The sequence below is a fragment of the Aythya marila genome (genome assembly GCF_965140915.1).
Source record: "Aythya marila genome assembly, chromosome: Z".
NCBI lineage: Eukaryota > Metazoa > Chordata > Aves > Anseriformes > Anatidae > Aythya > Aythya marila.
The window spans coordinates 66,921,072-66,948,809 of NC_139080.1; the positions used below are offsets into that span (position 1 = coordinate 66,921,072).

A 27,738-nucleotide genomic window follows, 5' to 3' on the forward strand; every position below is an offset into this window, starting at 1 on the left:
ACATTTTCAAAACTCAGAGCAAGCTTTCTTCCTTGCATAAGGTCAGACTGACTCCAGGAAAACTAGTTTTCACTTACAACTTCATGAAGTGCCAAAGTAACCTGCGGTAAGACACTTCCAAGATGATAGTAAGGATTAACCAGGCCTGCCAAAAAAGGCGTGGAGGTCTCTGTTTAATTTCTGTATTGCCAGTGGTTCATTGGTTTCATTGGTTTAGTGGTTACTGTATGTTGCTGGTTGTTTCATGTCTTTTTTTTTTTTTTTTTTTTTAAGTAGTATTTCACTTACTGACTTTGCTGACACTTACGACATTCATGTTGCTCCTTTTCTGCCTGTCAGCTTTCAAATATGCACTAGTTATATACATAATTTCCTTTCCCTTTTCCTCTGCCTTTCTTGTTATGTTCACATTACAAATTAAAAATGATCTTTTTCCTCTTCCTCTTCCTCTTCCTCTTCCTCTTCCTCTTCCTCTTCCTCTTCCTCTTCCTCTTCCTCTTCCTCTTCCTCTTCCTCTTCCTCTTCCTCTTCCTCTTCCTCTTCCTCTTCCTCTTCCTCTTCCTCTTCCTCTTCCTCGTCTCCTAACAGCACAAATCCAGGTAACATTTCCTATCTTCTCCTCTCTTGTATCATTGCATCTGATTATTTTTCAAAACCCATACTATTTTCACAAGCTACTACCTGTCTAAGCCATACATGTTTGACTATGATTTCTAGTCTTCCTTACTTGATGGTATCTGTAGCATTACATAGTGTAACTTCTGGTTCACTGTTCTTTATCAAAAACAATTTTTATTTTATTGGTATCTCTGTTTCAGTGCTTCTGCTTAATAAAGGTATATGTAATTCTTCAAACTTAATGTTCTCTTAGATTTCTGCACACTCCAGACTCCCTCTGAGTATTGTTAAACAGTTTCCTCTTTTCTGCTGTTAATCAGTTCTCAGATGGTTTCCACTTTATCAGTGATCACTGTGGAGATTTTCAGTACCAAAGTTGATTTCTGTTCTCCATTGGTACAACATACCCTCCAGTCCATGATAGAATTTATTTTCTTTGTTCACCTTAGTTTCTCCTTCACTTCTGCTTTCTTTTCTAAATAATTCTAAATTTTCATTTTATTCAACATGGTGTATTTTGAAACCAACACTGTCATCATCTTTATTTCCTGAAATATCTTTGTCTACTTCTTTTGCCGTCTTTCCTCAGTACTGATGATTTTTGTAGGATAAAGCTGACAGTGTGGTAGTGTTCTGTTTTTTTTAATCTTGGTTTGTTGTCTTTCCTCCATTATGCTGTGCACTGGCAAAATATATTTGTCTCATGCCTTCCTTTCTTCTAGCTATTGTATTTGATATAGTGGCATTGTATCTTCTGATTTCTCTTGGCCTGGTCTTATTTCCTCTCTTACCATTTTTTTCTAAACTTAATTTTGATCTTGGAATATCTTCTACATTTTTCTCTTCTTCCGCTGTTTAATTTCTGTCTTTGTGTTATCACTTTTGCTTCGAAATGCTGTTCTCTGGTTCAGTTTTGTGTATGGGTGTCACAGAGGGTTGTTTCTTTTCTCTGCATATGATTTTTTCTGATCGTCTACAAACACGTGGTCATATCTTGCCCAAATACTGAACACTTGCAGATCTGTTCTCTTTTAGAACAGAATGAGAGGTCATAATTTTCTGATATGTTCTGATATGAATGCTAGGCTGGACATTAAAATTCTTGTCTTGACTTTTGTGTGTTGTAAATATTAAAGCATGCTTTTCTTGGTCTTGACAAACATAATAGTCCTTTCCCAAGAAGATCTATCCAAAATCTTACTGAGCAACTGTTTTCTCAGCTTATTGAACTCCTCTGTCCTGACCATTTTACAAGTCAGAATGCTATCTCTCGTCAGATTGAAAATAAGCTCATAGCTTTCAAAGCTTTTCTTTGTTTAGTGTGCTGTCATCCTATTCGCTCTTGAAATGTGTATTCACACCTCCTGTTACACAAAGATGTTTGCTTCTTTTTGATTAATGGTCAGAGCTGTTCCATGTTTAGGCTTATTTGATTGTCCTGGAAACAAATGTAGAAGTAATTAGCTTCTGTTTTATCTGTCCTAAATACTCAACTTGCCATAAATTTTATTATGTTCATGTAGAATCATGTCAGGCTAAAGTAGCTCATATTCATGCTCTCCATTATTATTATAGGTTTCTTATTCCCTTACTTAATCTGTTTTACATCTGGTTTGTTAATTCCTTGATAGGGACTAGCTCGATTTTGTTTCGTTTTTACAATTCCTCAGTGAACTGAGGTCTGGTCTCAAAAGGTAAGAGTCTGCAGTGCTTGAATAATGGAAATTAATGCATTAGAATTTGCATATAAAACAACTTGCATATGCAGTTGTTATGCATGTGTTATGCATGTGTTATGGTAATGTACTAGGTAGCATTTTTAGTATATTGTATGTCTGAGGTTTTCCAAGTGCTTTTAGCATGGAATTACATATGCAGCAATAAGTGTAGCTTGAATCAAATCTGGTCATAATCATGTTAGCGTGGGAACACTGAATATCTTTTTCTTCCTCCCTCTACTTCACTAAGTTTGTGCTTCTACACAAGAACTATTTAATACTGCGTTATATGTAAAAAGTAACGCTTGGAAAACATTTTGCAGGACTGCTCATTAAAGAGCCTGTAAGAGAGGGTCTTAAATGTTTTTTCAGGGTCCTGAAGTTCTGACCTGAGCACTGCTAGCAGTAAGTTTAGGTGTATGCAAACATCTTTTGGTGGATCTTTTTTTCCTGGTGGTATGTTTGCCTTGAGAGTACTCCAGGAAAGAAAGATTGCTGGACTCCAAGTGGAATAGTAAAGTTGCATGGTAACAATGATTAAGGAAATAAATGAGAAAACAAGACGCCCATTTGTTCAAGGTGCTAGAGCACTCTAGAAAGGAAGATCAAATCCCAAAATCTGTTCAGTGAAATGTGTTCAACAGTAAGTTTGCTTTACAGGTTCTAAATTTAAATCTCTGAAAATGCAATATACTATTGGTAATATATATGATACAGTAAGCAAGGGCATTGAAAATACTAAAAAATGCAGGGGCAAGACAGGGGGGTAGCTAGGACAACTGTCTCTGTTAGTCTAGGTCAGTTCTTCCTGAGTACAGAGTTAGTGTAGTTTATGTAGCTGGATGAACAGCATTCAACGTATGACTTATGAAACTCTAACTACAAAAGCATTTACATTTGAAGAATATCTAGTAAGACAGTCTTAATAAAGATGATACTTTGAAAAAAGACAATGGAGGAAAAAAAAGTGTTTTGATGTCTTTTCCTGGGATCATTCATAGGATATTATCTAACGATTGCCGTACATTTTGTGACTGAGTAGTAGATTTGCTACACACTATGAAAATATAAGGGTGAAAAAAATGTAGAGACTCATATTCATGAATAAAACATCACTACTGTGATTCATGCTCTTTTTAGGCTACTAATAAACTTTTTGTAGACGATTGTTCTTGAATAATAATACTGTTTGTTCCGCTCAACAGGAAATTCTGACATATTTAATGGCAATAACAACTGTATCTAACAAACCTAACATGTCAACAATTTGAATTACTTTAATTTGGTATAATAGCTATATAAACAGCCATGTCTCTACTGCTTGTGAATTTCAGTTTAATACTTTGTTGCAGCTTGGGAGGAGTGGTTTTGACTTTCCAGTAAAAAGAAAAAAATAAGTCTTATGTTCAAACCTCTCTTTAGTTTATTAGTTTACTAAATAGAATTAGTTTACTAATTCTGTCCACTTTGATTAAATAACATCCTCTAATGAATAATAACTATCAGGAAAACTGATTAAATAACTCTGCATCCGCCACCCTATCAGTGACAACAGTTGTGAAGCAATTACATGTTTATTTGCGTTGCTGTGTGAAATCAAGCTACAGAAATCTCCAGTACATTGTGTACAGTATAGGTGCTAGCTCTGCTACAGTAAAGTAATTTTGACCAGAAATGAACGCACCACTTGGGGAAAAAACAAAACAAAACAAAAACAAAAACAAAAAGAAAAAAAAAAACCCTTCAACTCATATTGAAGTTACTGAATGCAAATTTTTTTTTCTGTTAATTTTGTAAAGCTTTTTGTGCTAATTAGATACTGTAGATAGGGCACTTTTCTTGTGCTTGTTGATGAATAAAACTGTTCCTACTGTATCAAATATCAGCTAACCAAGTCCATTTACCAAATGGTTTTAAAAAACATTTACCAAATAATTTCAAATAATTTAAAGCTATTTACAAGACATGATTTTTTATTTTTTCAAGCAGGCTTTCTTGTTAGGCCTTTCTCATGTGCTTCAGTGTGACTGTGTTTACTAAGCTAAATTTCCAGTTGTTATTTCTGTATCTCAACCAGCAAGGTGTAGATTCAGCCAGAGATTTGAAATAAATGCTAACTCAAAATGTGCTTATTTAGTTCTGAAACTATTTAACCAAATTTCAGATTCCCCCATGTAATTTAGGTAACATTTTCTCCAGCTACTGTTGCTTTGAATTCACAGCCTTCAGCTTGGCTGTTAATCCATTGCAATTCCTCTCTGTTGCTCTTTCCCTTTCACATTCTTCCTCTGCCCCTCCACGGGCTGCAGCATGGAGATCTGGAGATCCGGTCCATGTGGGACTCATGGGCTGCAGGGGAACTGCTGCTGCCTGCCTGCAGCACCTCCTGCCCTCCTGCTGCACTCGCCTGGGGGGCTGCAGGGCTGGCTCTCCCACTTTTCTTTCCAATGACCTCTCACTACATTTCTGGTGCTTGTTCTTAAACACATGTTCCCTGAGGTACTCTATGTGGTGCTGGGCCCTGCCGTGCCCAGCAGTGGGGCCACTGGAACTGGCTGTCTGGCACGGGGAGCCCGCCGTCTGGCCTCCCCTCATGGATCAGCCCCATGCCAGTGCTAGGCACCTGAACCCAACACAGCATTATGAACTTCTGCTAATGTTTCTGTTCTGTCGTAATATTCTGAGATTATTTCTGGTATTAGTTGAAGAAAAAAGATTTGATGTTAAGGGTTTAATGTTGCTTTATGCAGGGAAAGAACTGAGCAATTGATCATAGTGACTAATGTTCATGTTTCTTGAGCTTTGTGGGAATAACGTGATGGTCTCATTAGTCTGCACAGGATGATTCCTCTGAGCCCATCCCAGCAACAGCTTTGTGAATTAGTACCAAAATTTACTTTTTTTTTTTTTTTTCTTCCCTTTTTAACTTTGAATAAAAAGTGGAATTTATCTAGCATTAGTAATTTTTGTTGTTTCGTTTGGAAAAATCATTTGAAATCATTTGTTACAATTTGTTGCAAAACTTTGAACCTTTTTAGAGAAACAATTATGGCTGTAATTTGTTTAAAGGGATGTGACATTTCTAGATATTCTAATCATAGCTGGTGTGCTTTACTTCCTGGACTTCAATTCCTAACTTGCTTGGATATTTTTGCGGTATTTAGAAGTTATGTTCTGTTTTTTTTTTTTTTTTTTTTTTTTTTTTTTTTTTGTACAATTGTCTGCTTTCTTTTCCTGTCATACCTTGGACTTGAATTAAGGTATGATATGACCTTTCCCTGTCATTCAAGGACTATAGCTTTAAAAATGTCTTTTTTTTTTTTTTTTCCCCTCTTCCTTCCCTTCTTCTTTCCCCCTGAGTTTATAGAGTAGTGTTTAGAGAATTTTTCCTCTACAAGAAAGAGTGGAAGATTATTTTTGTCTCTGATGCCTTCTATTTCAATTTGGTCCTTCTTCTCAAAACAAGCACTTTGAAGAAGTACTGGCTTTTAGGGTATTCGTGGATGACATACTAAAAAGTGTAGCAAATGAGTTACAAATAGTGCAATAGAGATATTGAAAAAAAAATGTTTAAGAGAAATTTTACAGCCTCGGAGGGAGGGTCTTATTACATAAATTAAGGTTTTCAGATGTTTAGAAATGCTAATGGGTGGCTAGGTTGTGTTACATAAAAGACATCTTGAGACAGCAGAAAACCCACTACAAAAATCTGTTAGCATTACTGCAGTTTCTCTGGCCACCTTTCTGACTGATTCCCACAAGCTGTTTGAGAGAGGATTAGACCTCTTAGTCTGAATGTTTGTTGTAAAACAGAGAATTGTTTTGGCCTTTGATTGCAGCTTCTAGATAATGCTATGTACTGCTCTGTGTGATTAAAAACTAGGTTTCTTCACAGTTAATTGATTAAAGAAACTGGGTGTAACTTAACCAACTGATGTGCATTACTGCTGCTTTTCTATGAAAAGAATATTCATTTTCATATATTCGTTCCCTTAATTTTTAAGATGAAGCAGCCATAAAATGTTTAGGTTATATGAGCAGTACATAGGAAGAGGTTACTAAATGCAGAGGAAAGGGAAAAAAAGTCTCTTTTTTTTTTTGTTTGTTTTTTGTTTGTTTGTTTTGTGATGAACTCATTTTGTTTAAAAGGTCATTAAGTATTTGAGGGAATTAGAAGTTCACAAAGGGAAAACTTGCCAAGATAATGACTCTGCTTTCCATTTCTTGACAGGACCTTACCTTTAGAATCATAGAATCATAGCACTTGGAAGGAACCTTCAAGACCAACCAGTTCCAACACCCCTGTCATGGGCAGGGACAACTTCCACTAGACCAGGTTGCTCAAACCCCATCCAACCTGGCCTTGAACACCACCAGGGGTGGGGCATCCACAGCTTCTCTGAGCAACCTGTCCCAGTGACTCACCATCTCTGAGAGAAGAATTTCCTCCTAGCATCTAATCTAAATTTTCCCTCTTTAGTTTAAACCTTTGTCCTATAACTATCTGCCTGAACAAAAAGTTGCTCTCCATCTTTTTAGAAGCCCCCTTTAAGTAGTAAAAAGCTGCAATAAGGTCACCTCAGAGCCTTCTCTTCTTCAGGCTGAACAACCCCACCTCTCTCAGCCTTTCTTCAGAGGAGAGGTGCTTCAGCACTCTGATCATCTTCAAGGCCCTCCTCTGGACCCACTCGAACAGACCTACATCCTTGTGCTGGGGTCCCCACACCTGGATGCAGTACTCCAGGTGGGGCCTCACAAGGCCAGAGTAAATGGGGTTAATCCCTTCCCTTCCGTCAGCCTGATGGCCACTCCTGTGATGGTGCAGCTCAAGGTTCAGCTGGTCTTCCGTTCATTTCTAAAAATAATCTGCCTGTGTTACTAAATATGAATGTTGGCATGAAAACTAGATAGGATGCTGTATCAATGTACATTCATGGGTGCTGATGGGTTTGTGGGATAGAGGCCAAAATATTCAGCTCTCAGATGGTAATAATATATAAGGAATTACAGAAATGAGAAGTATTCTTTGTAGAAAACTTCAGCCTTCTTTTTTGTCTGGTGAATGGAGGATATAGAGAAATAATATATATTTTTTCTGATTCAGTTCCTGTCTTGTATGTTGGTATGATTTTCTTTTCAATGTTTTTCGTTTACAGCTTAAATAGATGTACTTCAAGTAGCTGAATAAATATCGAGCATACTTTATAAAATAACATCTTATGTGCATGTGTTGATTTTCTGTTCTATTGTGACTGTGTATGTTGAGAATACATGTAGTAAATACCATGATGGTAGAGATGATCCAAATACTAAGATAAGTGCATATTAATTAAATATAATAACAAATTTCTTAACTTAAAATTTCAAATCGTAAAAATGCCCTTCTACTGTTAGATACTCTTCTAAGTAACCACTAGTTAGGACTGTGATAGAATACGTGGATGTTTATTTTGTTATAAGTCTCTAAATCAAGCTGTAGGAAACAGTACTTCTCTGTGAACTGCAGTTATAACGAACAATATTTTCTGAAATAGTTGCCTGCAAGCTGCCACACTACCATATTTTTTCCTCCTCATCCATTCCAATGCAATCTCTTGGATTTATGCATTTTTCCCGAATTTCATTTCCACCTAGAATGATTCTTGTGATCTATGCACAATGAATTTATTTATTTATTTTTTTCAAATAGATATTTTTGGATTCATAGTGACATTCCTGGAGTTCCATTTTGACCAGTCATTGCTCTCAGTTGTGGTGGATGATTGCTAGCTCTTGTTAATGGGGACATCATGAAAGGACTAAATGTAGCCTTTTCCTTTATATATATATATAAAGAAAAGAAAAGAAAGACAACAGCTAGTGTTTTGATTATAATAGAATTCATAATTGTGTTATTATCTTCATGCATATTAATTCTGCATAATGGAACAAGAACTGAGAACTATTCAGAATTATGTGCAGTTATAAATAAAAAAAGATGTTTCAAGCTGGAAGTGGTAAATAATATTAGGTAGAAAATAAGGTATTTATATGTTGAGATTGGTTAGAAAGCATTTTTCTATGAGTCTGCAAGTAATCAAATAGTACAGACAGGAAGTAATTGTCTATTTATAATATTTTTGTTTGAATTTAAGGACAACACATGAGAAAGGAGAAGTAAGTGGAAACAGGAATAATAAAAGACATAGTAAAAAGAACCACTGTTCTTTTTATTTAGTTGATTAAATGTTTCAGGCCAGCTCCACTTGCAATAGTAGTATGAAACTTGAGTTGTATGGTCCCTGTACAGACAAGCTGTTTTATTTATATTTATACTGTAAAAGCTAATGTTATTTGAAATCATTGGTAGTGGCATTTATTTCTCTGGGGTATTTATCAGAGTTTTTACTAAGAAAGTATTTTATGTACAGGTTCTCATAGATTAAAAAGAATCATTTAATGAGCTGTATTTATGTCCTTTTTCCTTAGTAAATTGTAAAATATATAGCTGTAAAATTACAGATTTCCAAACCTTAAAAACGCATTTTGTGATTTGATCTCATAATCAAAGTTAATTTACATAATTGCTTTGTTTAAAAAGGGGAAAAATCCAGACTACATTTGAGACTAAATGCCACTTACCTACAAAAAAAGTAGTGTATCTTTTATGAAAACATCAGTTTTCTCTTTCTCTGCATCTCTTATTCAATCCTGATCCTGGGAGATGGCTTCTGAGTGTAGAGGTTATATATATATATACATATATATATGTATATATATATATATGCCTTTATTCATTTAACTACCTTATGTGAGTCATAGAGATCAGTATTTGTACAGTCTTCAAAGTGCAAGAGTGTGAAAAGGGGTCAAGTCACCTGTTTATGACCAAAGTGAAACAGCAACAATGATGAGAAAAACTGAGAAGTTTCTATTAACCTTATGGTTTTCCACAGGTAATAAGTTAGTTTCCATTCTATAATGTTACTACCATTTGTGACTAAATGGCAATGTTGGATTTTTTTTTTTTTTTTTTGAATGCTTGCGTTTGGCACTTGCAATGTTTAATAGATCCAATAGATCCCTGTTGAATTAAAACTACTTACAGAGTTTCAAAGAAATTGAATATAGAAGTGTAATAAAAATGTTTATGATACTACAACTGGATTATAATGAGATAAGATAGTGCTTAAATACACATCTCAAGAGCATGCATCCCAGAAATAATGAAATGCTACTTATCTTAACTATCATCATGAGAACTTACAAATCTGCTATTACAAAGTGGTGGGATACAATTCAGCCACAAATGAAAGATCAGAATATTTCTGTTTAGCAGAGGTTGTTGTCAGAGTAAATGGATTATATGTTCTTGCAATGCTTGCTGCATGCTAAAACGAAGGCTGAACAGTGATTTGCATGAGATGCAACTATTGCAAGTCAGAGTTCACGACCATAGTTGCACCTTTTCAATCACACCATCTTTTTGAACTTTGCATTAGCAGTCCATCATGGAAACATGGGTAACAGATAAGAAATTTTATATTGATGTATTTATAGAAAGAGAATATTACGATCTTAAATTTGGTCTAATTTTTAGTTATTCAACTAATATGTTAACTGGAGTGCCAGTTGAATACTGGCACTGTAGATAACACAAATTTGTTTTACCTGTTAATTCCAGCATTTTTTAAGTTCCACAAACTCTAATGAAAACTCAAAAACTAGTAATATATGCAAATTCAGAAAGTACAGTGCCAGCAGCAAATGTTCGTAGGAAAATCATGAGGTGTTAAACTCAGGTGTTGGAACACAGGAAGTATCATCACACGTTTGCAAGATAATCCTTCAGCATAGTTCCGTTACTTAAAATCACTATGTTTAAGAATATGTAAAAGGAAAGACCAACACCGGAACTTGACATTCGTTATATATGGCTGCACAGTTGGAGAAGCACATCTGGAAAGATCCTGAGGATGTCACTGTTACTCCCTTATGGAAGTGAAATCCATGGTATATAGATGTTGTATTAATATAGTTGAGTACTGGAGAGTCTGCAGAAATCTCATTGGGTTTATTTTAATATGTGAACTTAACGTTGAACGTTTTTACCACTGGAAAGACTGTGAGTTGGTTTTTTTTTTTTTCTTTTTTCTCCCATTTAGTTTCAAACCTTATTGCTGCAGTTACAGTTATTATTTCTTTTGTTGTCCTCTGTAGACATGCATAATAGGTTATTTCCTTCCCCTTGTGATTTTGGAGACTATTAGCTAGGTTTTCCTTTGGCCTTCTTTTCTCTAAAGTTTCCAACCTCTGCTTATTCAGATTATCTATAAAGACATTGATCCCTCTTGCTGTTTTCATTTCTAGACCTTCTCCAGCTAGTTGACATTCTCTTTTTTTTTTCTTCTTTCCTACTTATTTATTTATTTATTCACCCACAAGAAAAGATACTGTGCTTTAACTGTAGTAGATTAATTTTTGATGTGGCCAATATTCTTATGTAAGAGCTGACTTGTTTATTGGTGCCTGTTGTGTTACTCACATGATTCCATTGAAAAGGGCAACTATGGAATTTGTTTAGTCAGGTTCACCTTTTGTTGATTTTATTTATTGTTCTTTTTCCTCTTAGTTGCACATTGATGTAATTTCTTCATTTTTTCCTCTCTGTTTCTAAATTTGCTTATTTTTTAACTAGCTTTCATGTTACTTAGACTTATGCTATGCTTTTATAACCATCTTTAGTATCTCAGTAAGTATTCTCTGTCACTTTTTCATGTTTACTTATACTTCTTATACTACTTATAGTTTTGACATTAGCAGAGTTCATGATTTAGCTAGTGTTTTCATTGTTTTTTTCCATCCTCCAAACCCTCTCAGGGCAACCTGTGCCAGTGCTCTGTCACCCTCACAGTAAAGAAGTCTTTTCTCATATTCAGCTGGAACTTCTGTGTTTCAGTTTGTGCCCCTTGCCTCTTGTCCTGTTGCTGGGCACCACTGAAAACAGTCCTCTTTACAGCTTCCATGAAGATATTTGTATACATTGGTAAGATCCACTCTGTTTTCTCTTCTCCAAGCTAAACAGGCCCAGCTCTCTCAGCCTATATGACAGGTGCTCCAGTCTCCTAAGCATTCCTCCACTGGACTCGGTCCAGTAGCTCCATGTCCCCCTTGCACTGTGGAGCCCAGAATTGAACACAATTCTCCAAGTGTGGCCTCACCAGGGCTGAGAAGAGATCATGTCCCTCAACCTGCTGGCAACACTCTTCCAAATGCACCCCAGGATGCTGTTAGCCTTCTTGGCCAGACGGGCACATTGCTGACTTGTGGTTAGCCTGCTGTCCATGGGGACTCCCAAGTCTCTCTGTAGAGCTGCTCTCCAGCAGGTCAGTCACCAGCCTGTACTGGTCCTTGGGGTTATTCCCTCAGGTGCAGGACCCTGCACTTACCCTTGTTGAACTTCATGAGGTTCTCTGCCCAGTGCTCCAGCCTGTCGAGGTCCCTCTGAATGGCAGCACGGCCCTCTTTGGTATCAGCCACTCCTCCTGGCTTGGTGTCATCATTAAATTTGCTGTGGGTGCACTCTGTCCCTTCATCTGGGTCACTGATGAACAAGTTGAACAAGACTGGACCCCTGGGGGACACCGTACCTACAGGCCCCCATCTACACTGCTTTGCTGACTCCAAACCTCTGAGCTTGCAGTTCACCTAGTTCTCAATCCACCTCACTGTCCAGTCATCTATCCCAAGCTTCCTCAGCCTATCTGTGTTGTTATGGGAAACAGCGTCAAAAACCTTGCTGTAGTCAAGTTAGACAACATCCACTGCTGTCCCCTTATCTACCCAGCCACTCATCCCATCACAGAAAGCTATTGGATTGGTTAATTATGATTTCCCCTTGGTGAATCCATGCTGACTACTCCCGATCAACTTCTTAGTCTTTATGTGCTTGGAGAAGGCCTCCAGGATGAGCTGTTCCATCACCTTTCTAGGGCTGGAGGTGAGGCTGTAGTTTCTTGGATCCTCCTTTCCTTTTTTGAAGACTGGAGAATGTTCTACTTTTGTTTTGTTTTTATTTTGTTTTTCTTTATTTGGAAAGCATGTTGAGAAGCCTCTGCTAACTTATAGCAACATACAAATTATTAGGAAAAAAAAAAATCCAGGCTTTTCTGATCCTTCATATGCCTTCATTTTATTCTTTTCCTATGTAGTCATTACTTAGACACTACACAGAGAAAAGATCTTTCCCTGCCTTGTAGACTTCAGAGAATGTACCACCTCTTTTTACTGGAGTAGACTTCTCCAGCAAGCTCTATTTCTATTAACGTCCAACACATGTGAATTTAATGTCCCTTTAGGGACTAAGGTCCCTATCAAGTGTCACTTCTCTTACATAACACACATTTTTATAGTTATATCACTTAATTTTCACCCTACATTAATTTACAAATGTGGATTATGTACAGGCAACCAAGCCATGTTTGTTATCAGGTCCTTTTAGGTAATGTCAACTAAAAACTGTTACAAAATTGCTACAGTTATTTAAATTTCCAAAAGGAAAAATGAATCTCTTCTCCCACATTTTTTTTTCCTCCCCCCATAATAATAAGAATTAACAACTCAGGTAAGAATTTGCCATAGCTGGGTTAGAACATTACAGATCTGTACATATGTCGTGGTTTTTACAGGAATGAATGAGTTGTGTATATTTGTAACTTCATCAGAGATTCACTAGAACTTTATTCTTTTGAGATTTTTATTTAAGGATGTGAGGTTCATGGCTTCAAAGTCTTAATCATAATAAATCTACACGAAGCTTTTGGTAACTGCTGTTAAGATGTTAAGAGTGCATGAAATACATGTGATTTAAAATAGACGAAGGATTAACTTAGTTGATAGTTTTCATGGCTATTAAATAAACACACAACAATTTTGTACATTAAATTCTTTACCCTCTCCACTTCTTTAAGGAGAAAAGTTGTTTGCAAAATAGCATACAAAGAGAACTGATTCTAAAGTCCATTAAGTTTGGCAATACACTAAAGTACAGTTTCTATATTAAGAAATGCATTTCTCATTTTCACTTGGCTAGGAGTTCATACCATTCTTTTGAAGCCTCTTTAAAAGTGCTGGGGAAGAACAGACTGTTCTTCTTTTTTTTTTTTTTTTTTTTTTTTCATATATAACAACATTCTCTTTCTTTTTTTCCCTCAGTGACACAGAGTTGTAAATTCTTTAAAACTTCTGATCTGTAGGGAGAGAAGTACTTCTTGTTTAGAAGTTCAACTTCTCATTCACCTCTTGAGATTTGGTAGCCAGACTCAAAGAGTCTGCCATCAGCACGTCAACTTTCCTGATTGAACTGGAAGGTAAAATTAAAGTCCCCATTAATTCTCTGAAGTTAGTCGTGCTTTACACTAAGACTTCTACAGAAGCACTACAGAAAGGTCTAGGACAAATGATGTGGAATAAGATGTAACTTGCTCTCCAGCACTGACCAGCAGCCACACTGTACTCACCCTCTTCTTCCCCTCCCATTCCCTTTGCCATGTCCAGCATCGTCATTGTCTTTGACATGTCTACTGGTATTAGGCCACAGTCATGTTCAAGTGTTTGCAGATGAGCTTTCAAAGACAGCATGGAATGTCGATGTCTTGAACACTGGTTAGAAGGGATATGATTACAGGAGGAACTTCTTCTTTCACTGAATTGTTCCTGGATCCAAGTTATAATAAGTTAGTAGGCAAATTTGTCTGAGGAGATATTACTTAAAGAAGACTTCGCTGTGAAGCATGCAGTCCCACTGCCTTGTCTGCAGCAGCTGCTGCCCCCAGCACAAACATCCCTATTCTTCATCTGTACTGCCAAAGCTGTGTGTCTCAGTGACAGGCATGTTAGTCACAAGTGCTGTGAAAGCTGTGGAGTACTGCATAGCAAAAGATGAGAAGCAAGGCAAGAAGACCTCATTTCTGACTGGGCAGCTGCTGTATGATACAGTCATCTGTTTGTTCAGGAGCTTGGAATGGCTTATCCTGGTGTGACTGCCTGTGCTCATGCTTATCCTAACTTGTCCATGTGCTCCTAATGTGCGTCTGTTTCTTTCGTGTTTAATTTCCCCACAATTACAAGTCTAGCTAAACCACAGAACTGTGTTCATGAACTTAAATAAAATCAGCTAGATTAATAAAAAAACAACCAACCAACCACCACCAAAAAACACAACACACAGAAACCTAAGAAAATCTCACCTCCAAGGTTAAAAAGCCTAGAGAAAAAGAGTAGCGACAAGCCCGCTAAGCCTGTAGTAAGTTTTACTCAATTCCTCGTATCTTTTACCTGCTTCACACACTTGGAATCAGGGATGTTGCTAATCAGGGTAGCTAAGATGTTGCTTAGCTACCTCCTGGTACAGTGTGTGGCCTGAGCTTTCTATCTAGTTATTCTAAGGCAGTGTGGACAGTGCATGTAAGCAAGTGACCTATTGCTGAGCTTGTAACTCTGCCCTTGTTTATAGGGAAAAATAAGGTGGGGATGAAAAGCAAAAAGAAATTTTCTTTTGTAGCATGGTGCTAGGCTACTTCAGTTGGGGCCCTAAGAAATTTCAAAACTGGCAGATATTCTTTAATATTCCCTGAGTTGTCATGAATACTAAAATCAATCTCAATGAAGTTATCTCCTATGTTTTTAACAAGCCATACTATTTGTCTAAAATGGGTCTTGTGCTTCAACAATGGTGTTCAAACACAATACTAACGGTGTTCAAAAAAAAAAAAAAAGAGTATGAAGATTTTTAATGTGTTTTTATAGTAGGATTATATGCACTTACTTTTAGAAGTAATGCTCTGGGAAGATCTAATTGAAATCTAATTCTTACTCTTTTACTTCATGCTTTTGTAAATTTAAGCATGCAAGATAAAGCTTCTATAGAAAAAAAGATGTACTGTGAATGTGGATCAGGTTTTCAAAAGAACTCAGTAGGCAAAAGCTCTTTTTCAGCATTACAGTAAAATGACTAATTTTTCACAATCGTTTCCTGTGAGTTTCTTTTAAAAACATCTGTCTCTAGTAGAGAAAATCATGCCTTATACAAGTACTCATAAGTAGTTTGTGATCAAGCACACTGTATCACAGTGTTTACCCAAAATAAGCATATCAGAAGCATATTCTTGCTCAGTGGCTGTGAAAAGTGGTAAGTGGTATGTACTTGCCTTTCAAATGCTACACCTATTCAATGAGTTAACAGCTTCATTCTTATTTATAAGTTACAAATTCAATATTTTGCTGAGACTTATACTGATCTCTTATACGGATTTCTTATACTAATCTATTTAAATGCATTTGAAAGATGCAGATATTTTCAGGGGCAAATTCTTAGTTGTTATGGTGTCTGAGCAGAAAAAGTCTAATTGTACTATGTATCATCAACAAACCAACAGGAAACAAAGCCTTAAAACCCAAGCAATACAAAACCTGCAGTGGAATTAATGTAACATAGGTATATAGAGATACATACAAAAATATATATATTGTTTGAACTTGCAAGTTTGTATAACAAGCCATGTGCTTTTCTAAGCTAAGCATTAGGCATTTATGTTTAGGTCATTATTTCTATGTTTATTTTGTATTTTATGACTGGAAGAGATGTGATTTAATAAAGCTACTGACATAGACTGCTGTAGTTCTGTAACTGTTTGTGTGAGCCATAACCTGCAAGGGGTTGTGCAGCATATATTTCTGAGAACCTGTAACTCTGAAAAGAATAGCTCTCTCTCTGCATGTGCTCAGTGTCACTCCAGGATTAAGTCGGTGGATAATAAGCTCTTTGAAGATACCAGTTATTTCCAGTTTCTAAAGCACTGTAGATTCTTATGGCAGGGTGTATAGGCAGCCTTCAAATTCTAGGATAAATATGTGGGACTTGCATTTTGAACCATTCCCTCCTTTGCTTTTGCATGTAAACTGTTGTAAAATGAAATAACTGGAATTTTTGGAATGCATCAAAAGCTGTTGCTTCCATCTGAATTGTATTGCAAAGACACAGACTTTAAAATAACATTCGTAATTCCTAATGCATTCTTTTTTGTGAACTTTTAACCGGGTGTTCATTTTTGCTCCTTGAAATCATCTTGGATTTCTGTTTTTGGCAGTGTTTTGAAATACTTTATGTACATAATTTATTCTTTTAACACATTTTCATCCTTTCTGTTTCTTACATTAGTATGAAACTGTATGTACATATGGTCTTTAAATTATTTGTTGGGAAAAAAATAAAGATAGAAATAAGTGATTCAAAATATGCAACTTCTTGTACTGGGTCTGGCTGGGATGTTAACTTTCCCTGCAGCAGACCATACAAACACATAAAGCTCCCCATAAAACACATAGTAGATAAATTTAGCCATGAATTGAATTAAAAGTAATTTTGCGCATTTGTACAAAGCACAGTCATTTTGGCAGTTGTGTAGTCCTTGAAAAAGCAAAACATGACTTGCAGTGCTGTAGAATCATTATGCTTTTGAATTAGTTTAAAGAATTCATTATTTTCTCCTACCTTCAGAACTGAATACACATTTCAAAGACAGTGTTTTCTTACTATTATTTTTATTATTTTATTATTATTATGATCTAGGGGTTGTTAACTGTTTGAAATCTCTGTCAACCCTCAGTTAGGATACTTAGCTCTTCTGAGGATTTAGGTTCAAACATCTGAAATTAGTTACCAATTTTGTAGATTTAAACCTTGAATGCAAGGAAGTTTATAGTGAGATACCCCTTGCCTATGGTTTTGCATAGCATTATTTTTTGTTAAGCTAAGGTGATACCAAGTTACCGTAATGTAACTTATGTTTAAAAATACAGTGGGCAGGTAAATTTCCACGTAGTTCTATTTGTCACAGACTCGTCTTACAGATTTCTTTTCTCTGTTTACACTTTTTACTGTTTATTTTGGAGGGAGAGGTTGTTATTCTTTTTTTAGTAAATAATGTTGACAGTAATTAAACAGGTAGTGTTGAATCAAATCAATTTGGACTGTTTGTTTGGAAACTGAAAGTGGTCAAATATTGGAGTACAAGATCTTGACATATTGGTACACTGGATTCAATTCCTCTTTCATTTTTGATGCCTCCCATATGGCCTTATATGAGTCTTAAGCTTGGAGTCTCAGTCTGAGGCACTACAAATGTGCCTGAACCTAATACTGGTGAAACTGTGTTTTCACATATGTCTCTGGAGAGAGATGATGGAGTGCACAGGTTTGAAGTACATATATGTCAGCTCAAAAAACATACTAAGCATAGCTTTCATCCCTAACATTTTCACTGTTCCCTTTTCCTTTTTCCTGTCTTGTATTGTCATTTCATTTTTTAATTTTGTCTGTCTGTCTTTCTGTCTAATAAGGAAGGTAAGAAAGGAGATTCTTGCTTGAATTTTAGAGACATGATGCAGGAATCCAACTTGCAGGACTTAAAAGCTGTAAGGTCACAGTGTCAGCTGGAGTTTGTCTGTGTGAGCTTACATCTCTAAATCCTGCCTGTTTTGGAATATGTTCTTGCTCTTAGTGGTTCTTGATAGGTAGTATGGATAACCCACTCTGTGTGCTGTCTATACCTAACCTCATTCTAATTTTAGTTGTTAATAATTCTTACTTTCTCTGTTCTGGCTTCCCTTGCCATGTCAGAGGACAGATAGTCACATGCTATTTCAGTTTTTAGTATTTTCGTGCTATTGCTGTGTTCCTCCTACCTCATCAGTCGTTCTTTATAATCTCTGAAGTGCTATGCAGATTAATTTCTTACTCTTTTTCACATGCTTTAGTCAACTCTTGTTTTGCATTTCTTGGAATTGAGGCAACTGTGAAAACAACACTGTGACACTGCTGAAATTGATTTAAGACAAGTAATACAGGGTTTGTTACAAGACCAGCTTTTTCTCATGTTCTCCCTTGCCACCTTACTCTACTATGCATTTTTAAGGCTTTTGGTAATACTTGAATGACAATCCTCTCATAGGTTTTATCAACTAACTTAGTGAATCTTGCAAAAACTTCAGGAATTTCTGTGTAAATTAACAGAATTCTTAATAGACAATAGCTATACCTCTAATTCCAGTGCCACATTTACAGGCCAACAAAAAGGAAGAAAAGCATGTGTAGGTTTTGGGGCCATAACTGTAGAAGTAGTAATAAAAAATAAAATTGAGGAGATTGTGGTACTTCTATACTTTGCACTTAAACAAATTTTACTAGAATAAGTATGATAAATTTTAGTAAACAATACAAAACATCTTTTGTTAGAGGATTACGTTAGAAGATGTTCTTAGACTTAATGATCAACGTATTGGAAAATGTTCCTTAGAGATTGTTTCATTGAGCTTTTTGCTGATTACTTTTTTGGTTGTTATTTTCCTTCTTGATAGGAGCTGAGGGACCAACACCTTCTCTTGACGTGTTGGATAGAGAGATTGATATGGATCTTTCTTGGAAAATTAAATAAAATTTGGAGAAAATGAATTGAATTTAGTATTGTAATCTGGAAGTATCTATTTGTCACGGATACCTTTAATAATTACTGTCATTCTGTGTGTGTGCATTGAAGGTACCCGGAGTTAGCAACTGTGTGCAGAAATCCCAGTACTCTTATTTTGTATCCTGGCGCTGAAGCAACCAATTTGGAAGAAGTCACTTTGGGGTCTTCCAGTCCACCAATTATGATAATCATTGATGGAACTTGGAGTCAAGCTAAAGATATATTTTACAAAAATTCACTCTTCCGGCTTCCAAAACAGGTAAGTTGTAATATGTAAATTAAAAACGTGTATAGTAGATGCTTACTTTCTGATCAGATAGAAGGAAGTGCTAAGTGAAATAATGGAATTTTTTATTCCTTTTCAAATGGAACCAGCTGACAAGGAAAGGAAAACTTGAACAACAACAATAACGAAGTATGAGTTTATGAGCAAATTCTTTATAAATATTGCTCTTTCATTTTGTCATTTGATTTTTTTTTAATTAATGCATCTAACTTCAGTGTATCACGTGTTGTTTGCAAAATTGAAAACCAGCTTGTGTCAAAAATTTTTAACTGAGGTGTTAGACAATGTTCAGTGAAACATATAATTGTATGCTACATTGCACAATAGAGAAGGTGGAAGTAGAAATTTGTAGTCACTTAAGAAGAAACAGTCTTTTTCACACATTTAGTCTTGACTATATTTAAACCTTTCTGACTTGCGGTAGATGTTCCTTAAAATTTAAGCAGAACAAATAATGGCCATGTGGGCTTGTTTGTTTGTTTGTATTTTAGGAAAATCAGCACCCACTCTGCTGTCCTTTACTTGAACTGTCAATAAGACTTAAGCTGAAGTTATACAATTATTGCAGCTCTCTTTGCCCTTATGAAAATACCTTAGATTACAATATAATGTTAATAACATTAATGGGTGTAGGTTTCTTTCACTGCATGGTATAGCATCACTATTCAGGGAATTTTGTAGAGGAGAACTGAGTGAATCTTTGGCACAGGAATCTTGAATTTAAACGTAAAACTTAAATCTTATGTAACTGAGTCGCTGTCACTGAGGAAGGTTTTGGCTATTTGAGTTTGGTTGAACTCAATTATATTTATATTGTATAAACACATCAGGCATATGCCCTACAATGGTATCTCTGGTTAAATGTCTAAATTTAGAAATAAATCTTAGAATTTTGCAAGTAGATTTTCTATACAAAGGTCTCATTTTGCATATTTGTAGTTTTGTGTCTGCGTCGTGTGTCATTCATAATCAAGTACTTCTAAATCTGGAATTTTGAAAATTTTATTGGTTTGATTCTTTGTAAGTTTCTGAAAGGAAATGTAACTATTTTTTAAATGAGTTTTGTCATATGCTTGTCAATGGAGCATACTAAAACTGTTCAAACCTTCTACTGTGGCTAGAACTTGTCTGCAATATTGTTGGTTTAAATTTGTTTGAAAGTCAGACTGATGTCTGAAGTTCAATGCTGCCATTGCCTTAGGATTCCTATTGTGTTGGTTCTTACAGCAAGGTCCTTGATTTTGTTCCTCACCAATTACCTTACATTTGTAGTGATACAGAAATGGTGTGGTACAGCATGTTTCCTGGAGGGCTAAATGGCCTCTGGCACTCTGTAAAAAAATAGATGCACAGCACCTTGAACTGTCAAATGCAGTGGGAATAGCCCATGTGTAAGACTTGTGTAGGTCTATGTGTAGGTCTAAGTTTATAGCTTCCTTGCAATTTCTTGTTTATTATGCTTTTTTGAAACTTCAGTGGACTGCAAGCTTTTCATGTGAATTCTCAAATGTGTGGGTGTTCTGAAGTATTTGTTTCCATCAGCTAGCTCCATTTGGCTATCCAAAATCACATGGAGGAGTGTTTTTTCTACAGATTAAAAGAAAAGACAGCATTTTCTCTTGGGTTATTGTGATATGGTATCTGTGAGATATTTATCCCCATATATTGCTGTAATATTGTGGTTTGGAGGGAAGTTTTTCAATGGTTATTAGAATACTGTGACATACTGTTTAACAGTGTGACCAGCAGGGCTAGGGAGGTGATCGTCCCCCTGTACTCAGCTCTGGTGAGGCCGCACCTCGAATACTGTGTTCAGTTTTGGGCCCCTCGCTACAAGAAGGACATTGAGGTGCTTGAGCGGGTCCAGAGAAGGGCAACGAAGCTGGTGAGGGGCCTGGAGAACAAGTCCTACGAGGAGCGGCTGAGGGAGCTGGGCTTGTTCAGCCTGGAGAAGAGGAGGCTCAGGGGTGACCTTATCGCTCTCTATGCGTACCTCAAGGGAGGCTGTAGCGAGGTGGGGGTTGGCCTGTTCTCCCACGTGCCTGGTGACAGGACGAGGGGGAATGGGCTTAAGTTGAGCCAGGGGAGTTTTAGGTTAGATGTTAGGAAGAACTTCTTCACTGAAAGGGTTGTGAGGCACTGGAACACGCTGCCCAGGGAAGTGGTGGAGTCACCATCCCTGGAAGTCTTCAAAAGACGTTTAGATGTAGAGCTTAGTGATATGGTTTAGTGGGGACTGCTAGCGTTAGGTCAGAGGTTGGACTCGATGATCTTGAGGTCTCTTCCAACCTAGAAAATTCTGTGATTCTGTGATTCTGTGATACTGCTTGCTTGGTCATATAAATGTAGCTTTTATTTTTATTTCTTAAATATTTCCATGAGACTGGGATTATTTGTCCAGGTGTGATTGGTGACAAAATTTCTTTTTCATTCAGGGGTGTTATTGAAATTATATTATGGAAAAAAAGGTAAATACTGGCATTTTTAATAATGGAAAAAAAATTCCTTCATTGTTGGATCACCCTTTTGTCAGTGAAAAGCTGGCTGTTACTTCTGGGGACAAACCAGAGGCAATATGCAAATTTATAAAAATCCAAGCCCTCGTTGACTATGATGTTAGAATAATTTAAATGGAATACTGTTAAGTCAACATGCTGCTAATTCAAAAAAAGAGCTACGACTGTAACTGCTTAAGTTGTAAATAATTTGCTTTAGGGGATGAAATCTGTTTGATATCAAATCTGGGAATTGCTTTTAAGCTCTTAGCAATCAAGTTATATTGTTGTAAATGAAATGGAAGAGTAGATTCTAGGTTTTAGTCCAATTGTTTTGGCTTTCAGAGGAAGATGAAATTTACAGCTAGGAACTTATGGGATTCATTTCAATGTATTTCAGTTTAACTGCAGTTTTATGAACAGATTTTATGGAACTTATTTCACTGCAATTCATTTCAAGTTCTGCAGAACATTTGTCTTACACTGGCATACTTGATCACTGATACATGACTTGCCTTTAAGTAAGAAAGTGGTAACATACATAATCTCTTTAGTTGGACCCTACCAAATTTGCCAAAAAGTCAAACATTCCTAAATCTGTAAAATGGCTATTCAAAATTCAGAGTGTATTCCTGAGTTAAGAAAAGCTGAAGAAAATGCCGTCTTAGCCTATTCACTTGGACAAGGGAGATAAATTCTATTCCTTTTAAAACTTGCAAAAACAGTTTTAGCTTTATTAGTCGAAACCTAACTATTCCTGTGCTTTTGCAACTTCTCTGTTTTATTATTATTTTTTTTCAGCTGGGAGAAATTAATAACTGCAAATATAAGATCTGAATTTTTCAGCTGGATTCCAGCTTAGTATTCCACACACACACAAAATCTTTTCTATTAATTTGTATTCTGATTTGTGTCCTTACTTGAAAATTAATTTGGTTGAGTAGCTTAGGTGTTTTAAGTGTCTGTGGCTTCCACTCTTTTACATCCTTACTGCTGGTAGAACTTCTCTCAGTTGCTATATTTGAGGCACGTAATCTCTGCAGAAGCTGGAACAAATAGAAGTGTACTATGTGTTTTCTAAAGTTACTTTTTTCCCCCAATCCTTTTTAAAGCTGACTTGAGTTCTTCTGTTTTGTGTCACTCAACTTTGTTTGAAGGCCTGAAATTCATGCCACTTTCTTATATCAATCTGAAACGGATACTCCTTTTCTTTTTTCTTTTCTTTTCTTTTCTTTTCTTTTCTTTTCTTTTCTTTTCTTTTCTTTTCTTTTCTTTTCTTTTCTCTTCTCTTCTCTTCTCTTCTCTTCTCTTCTCTTCTCTTCTCTTCTCTTCTCTTCTCTTCTCTTCTCTTCTCTTCTCTTCTCTTCTCTTCTCTTCTCTTCTCTTCTCTTCTCTTCTCTTCTCTTCTCTTCTCTTCTCTTCTCTTCTCTTCTCTTCTCTTCTCTTCTCTTCTCTTCTCTTCTCTTCTCTTCTCTTCTCTTCTCTTCTTCTATTTCTGCTAGCTGTTGAAATGTTTTCCACAGATTTGTGAAAGAGCAGTTAATTTGAGTGACATTCAAGATAATTGCTCATTTATGCCACTTCACTACTAGCTTTGTCTGTCCCAAGACATTTGGCAGATCTGATCAGTAGGAACATTATGGTAAGAGAGGACTGTGTGTAGATTCTCCATTTTGTCATCTCTGTCCTCTTCCTGGTATCTTATTTCTCTTTCATTATGTTGGTGAGAGTAGCTTTTGATTTTTTTCCTACTGGGTTGAGATTACTGCTATTTCTTAGTATTTCTAAGTACCCTTCTCTGAGATCCATGACTGGAGGAGATGGCTAATTGTTTTTAAGATTTTGCTCTTAAATGTTGTAAACTTTACTATTCCAGAATATTGCTGCTGTAGAACCTGTTTCTTATTCTGTATTGGTATCTTTTTTTTTTTTTTTTTTTTAATCTAATGAAGTGTTAACATGTAAGGTAAATCTAGTTTCTAAATGACTTCAAGAAATAAAAATATCTGAATATGAAAGAAATTGATATTTTTTTTTTTTCAGAAAAGAAGCTAATGTTTTGCAGATTGTTATCCTGCACCTAATTTTATTTATTTATTTATTTATTTATTTATGCAGTGAAGTTCAGCTTATTTCACTTTATTCCTTCTTAGCATTTAAACTTGCATGTTATCGTTCAGGAACAAGTCATAAAGTGACCAGCTAGCGAAGCATCATTTGATAGAAACAGCTAACTCTTCTGAATAATCAAGAAAATTAAGGGACATAAGGTGGAGTCACACGAAAGGTATTGGAAACAAAGTATTTTCCAAATACTTTTCTTAAACAGCTTCATGCTGGAAATTTTTTTCCCATGTGTTAAGGTTCCATTTTGCCTGAGAACCATACCTTTATTGAAATGAATATAAAGAATATAGTCAGTCATGCATAAGGCAGGAGAATTCATAGAGCACTACAAAATTGGAAAGGTTATAGCCAATCTAGTTTTTCGTAATAGTTGAAAAAGTTTTTTAAGCACAAAATTGGAATCTTCAACACAGCAAAAATTGATAAATTCATAATGCAAACAAAGTGACATAAAAAGGATCTGTGTTAATGTATAAAGCTGAAGTATTTGTTCTAAACTGCCAACATACTATTGAGTATATAAAATGTAGAAGGTCAATAAAAGTTCAGGATAAATTCTGCTCTTAATTAACCTTATTTATTGCAGTTTAATTTGTTTGATCATCCTGATGTAACTAAAATATCATGCAGGTGCTTGTCAGGAACACCGGGTAAGAAACATAGCTATGAAGAAAATCAGCCTTCTGACATTTTAGTCATGCAAATTCTGTTTTGCCTATTTCTTATTGCAGCAAGTGTCCGAAGGGACAAAGGAAGTTATTATAGGTTCATATATTGTCATTATATATATATGTTATCATCATTGTTGAAAATAAATTTCTTAAAATGCTTAAATTCTTTTATTTTATTATTTTTATTGCATTATATTATCTGTAGTATTTAAATCCCATCCCAGTGGTTTACCTTTTTTTTTTTTTTTTTTTCCAAATTGAAGAAAAGAAGGGTGAAATTTTAAGTGTCATAAATAAGTGTTATTTATTGACTTGAATTCTGCTTGTGGGACCACTTCTTCACGCTGTCCCTTTGTTCTTTCACACTGGGCCTCTTGTAGAAGTCTGCTGGACCAGAAGGATTTTAATGCTAGATGACAATAGGTAGATAATAGTCAAATTTTGAAGATGGTGCACCCTTCAAGATTGAAGAAGCTCCAGTGTTTAATGCCATTTAAAAATGGTTGGCAATTCAGAAGTCTTAAAATCAAAAATCCCTCTCCGTTGTAATTGAGAGGGATGTTCTGCCGATGGTGCATATTTCCTCGAGCTAGTTTTGAACCTATCAGTTTAAACTAGGCTGTTTTATGCATCAGTAGCAATTTTACGGCACCAGTGTGGTGTGACACAGCATGTGCTGTATAAGTGTGATTACAATCCTGGTAAACACTTATTAGCTTAAGCCCATGCTGTTAAGTGCTAGCTGACTTGAACTTATCTATGTAAATGCTCATATGGTCTAACTGAAAGTCAAAGAAGTATGGGCTAAATACATCTGCAATTTGGCAATCTGGCTGTGTAAATTTTTTAGACCTCATAAAAAATATAACCCTGTAACCGTTAAAATGTTTGTTTTATTGAAAGAATGGACAGAAATTATTGATCACTAAAATACCAGTGATTCTTTTAAAATTCTGAAATCTTGCTTAATGCAAAATGAAACTGAAAAAAATATTTGAGGTAAGACATATAGAAAATGATTTAATAAAAATAAAGTAAGATATTGGATTGGAATATGGAATTAGTATTCACCTTCATAAGCTTTCTCCTTTCATTCTGTGATTTTTGAGTAGTGTTTTTTTTCCCAAAACTTTAATTTCATAAGAATTAATTATATTTAATAAGTGATAGTATTAAAAGATCCAGTTAAAACAGTACATTACTGTACTTTAGATTCACTTTACTTTAGGTTCACTATAAATTTAAAATTTATCTTGCGTCCTGCAGGAAATTAAAAAATGATTGCTGTTTACAAATGAATCTGCTAGTACTGTAGGAGTTTATTACACCTGAAAGACTAGGTATAGATTACATATACATGTGAATTTGAGGAATCTTCACTTGCACATAACAATTTTTGGTCTTTCTGAAACTGTGTTTTGAACAAAAATTAATATAGGTGGGAGCAAAGGTAAATGTGGCAATGTTAATCTGGATCCCTATCCACATGAAGATGAACAAAAGCATGTAATCACAAGGTAACCCTGAAAGCTCAGTTGCAGTCCATTGCAGTGTGTAGCTGTATACAGTGTTTAAGACTGCAAAAATGAGCTGTCTTGTTATCGTTAGGGCAAATCACAGACTTCTTTCTGAGACAGTTTTGAGGCTTTTTTTGAATGATGAAGTACCGATACAAATGTTGATACTCAGTTCCTAGGGAAAAATATGGGAAAAGAGCAGAAATATTTTAACAGTTCATAGCAGATTTTCAGCATTGCTTGGACCACAGCCTTTAACAACTGCATTTGCAGCCTGTCTGAATTAGCATTTTGAACTTTAAAGAAAAGAGTAGTCTGCTGTCCCTACCCTTCTTTTTTACTGGAATTCCATAGCAACTGCTGTTTTAAAGTGTTTAAATTCCTAGTGAAAATGAAGTACAAAGTGACTCTTGAAGTTTTAAGAATTAATAAATATATTAAGATATTTTTGATACTGATGGATTGTTTGGTTGTTACTAAATGTAACAGGGCTAAAATCAATATTTAGTCTGAAATATTTTATATGCTAGTTGATACTTGCTGTTATTCAGATCACATTCAGCTGCAAGAGTTTTAGTGACGTTGTTAGAATTCTTTATTGAAAGTACATCTCCCTGCAGGAAAAAAAAAAAAAAATGTTTTCCCATGTTGAATTGTGGCCTAATTGGCTTAGGTCTCTTTTGTCAAGTTTAAAGTTTGTATTTAATGGTTTGAGTGTTATTTTGTCTTTGCTTGTGCAGTTCTGATAGTACAGTATTAAGTCAGAACTTCTGCTGTAATGACAAGTAGCCATCTATCAGACGTGTAGTACTGAAGGTACCAGTTTAACATGGAGCACTGTGAAGTATATATACTTAAGCACTGTTTCTATAAGTGTGTGTTATCTACTATTTTGTGCTTAGAGGTACTTGTGCAAACCAGCATAACCTCTGAATAGTTAAAATTAGCCGTCAGGTGGTAAAAGAATATACTAACACTGTCTGTAAGCAAACACCAGCAGTATTGACTGCTTAAATTTTATTCACCCTGTGACTATGTTCTGTGTTTTGTCTGTCTAATTGAACTAGACGCTGAGGCCAACACTGCAGGATTTGCTGTCTTTTGCCAATTTTTGTAGTTTAGTTTTTGTCTTAATTAGAGAAATAGGGCTGGGCCTCTGTAATTGCTAACTCTTGTTCTGAGCACATGGGTTCCTCCTATATTCAAACTGTGATAGTTTGCCTTAAATTCAATTACACGAATATACACACTGGCTTTTAATAGCCTCTATTTTTGAAAGATCAAGACAAAAACTAGAATTGGGTGAAGAGAAAGAGACTGTCATGCATATGCATTATAATTCATGTTTAAATATTCTGTGAGTGATTCTCTGTGTGACTGTGTGTTTTTTGTTTCATGTTTTGAAACTCTGGGTTTATAATGCTATTTTGCAAGATCAAAATGAGTAGAATGTCATTAGATGTGGAACTTTGGAAGTTTTTTGTTCTAGAGAATTGGGTAGATATTATCTACCCTATGGTAGATATTAACACTCTAGATAGACTAGGGCGGCTACTCTAGTCCTTACGGTCACTTCAACTTGCCAGACATGAACTGGGAGTACCACACAGCTGATACAAGCAGGTGCTGGAGATTCTTAAAATACCTTGATAATAACTTCCTGGTACAGGTGCTAAGGGATCCAACTAGGAAAGGTGCCCTCCTAGATCTGTTGCTTGTTAAAAGAGAGGGTCTCATGGGTGTTGTGGCAATTGGTGGCCGTCTTGGCCATAGTGACCATGAAGTAGTTGAGTTTAAAATC

The 27,738-nt window shown here is 35.7% G+C and overlaps 1 protein-coding gene across 1 annotated transcript in view; it reads left to right on the plus strand.

Moving 5' to 3' along the window:
* The window catches only part of DTWD2 (DTW domain containing 2), a 103,702-nt gene that overhangs the window by 39,250 nt on the left and 36,714 nt on the right, over positions 1–27,738 (plus strand). The window contains exon 4 of the mRNA XM_082784148.1: positions 18,911–19,100. Within this exon, the coding sequence (XP_082640274.1) occupies positions 18,911–19,100 (190 nt within the window). The remainder of the gene's footprint in view (positions 1–18,910; positions 19,101–27,738) is intronic.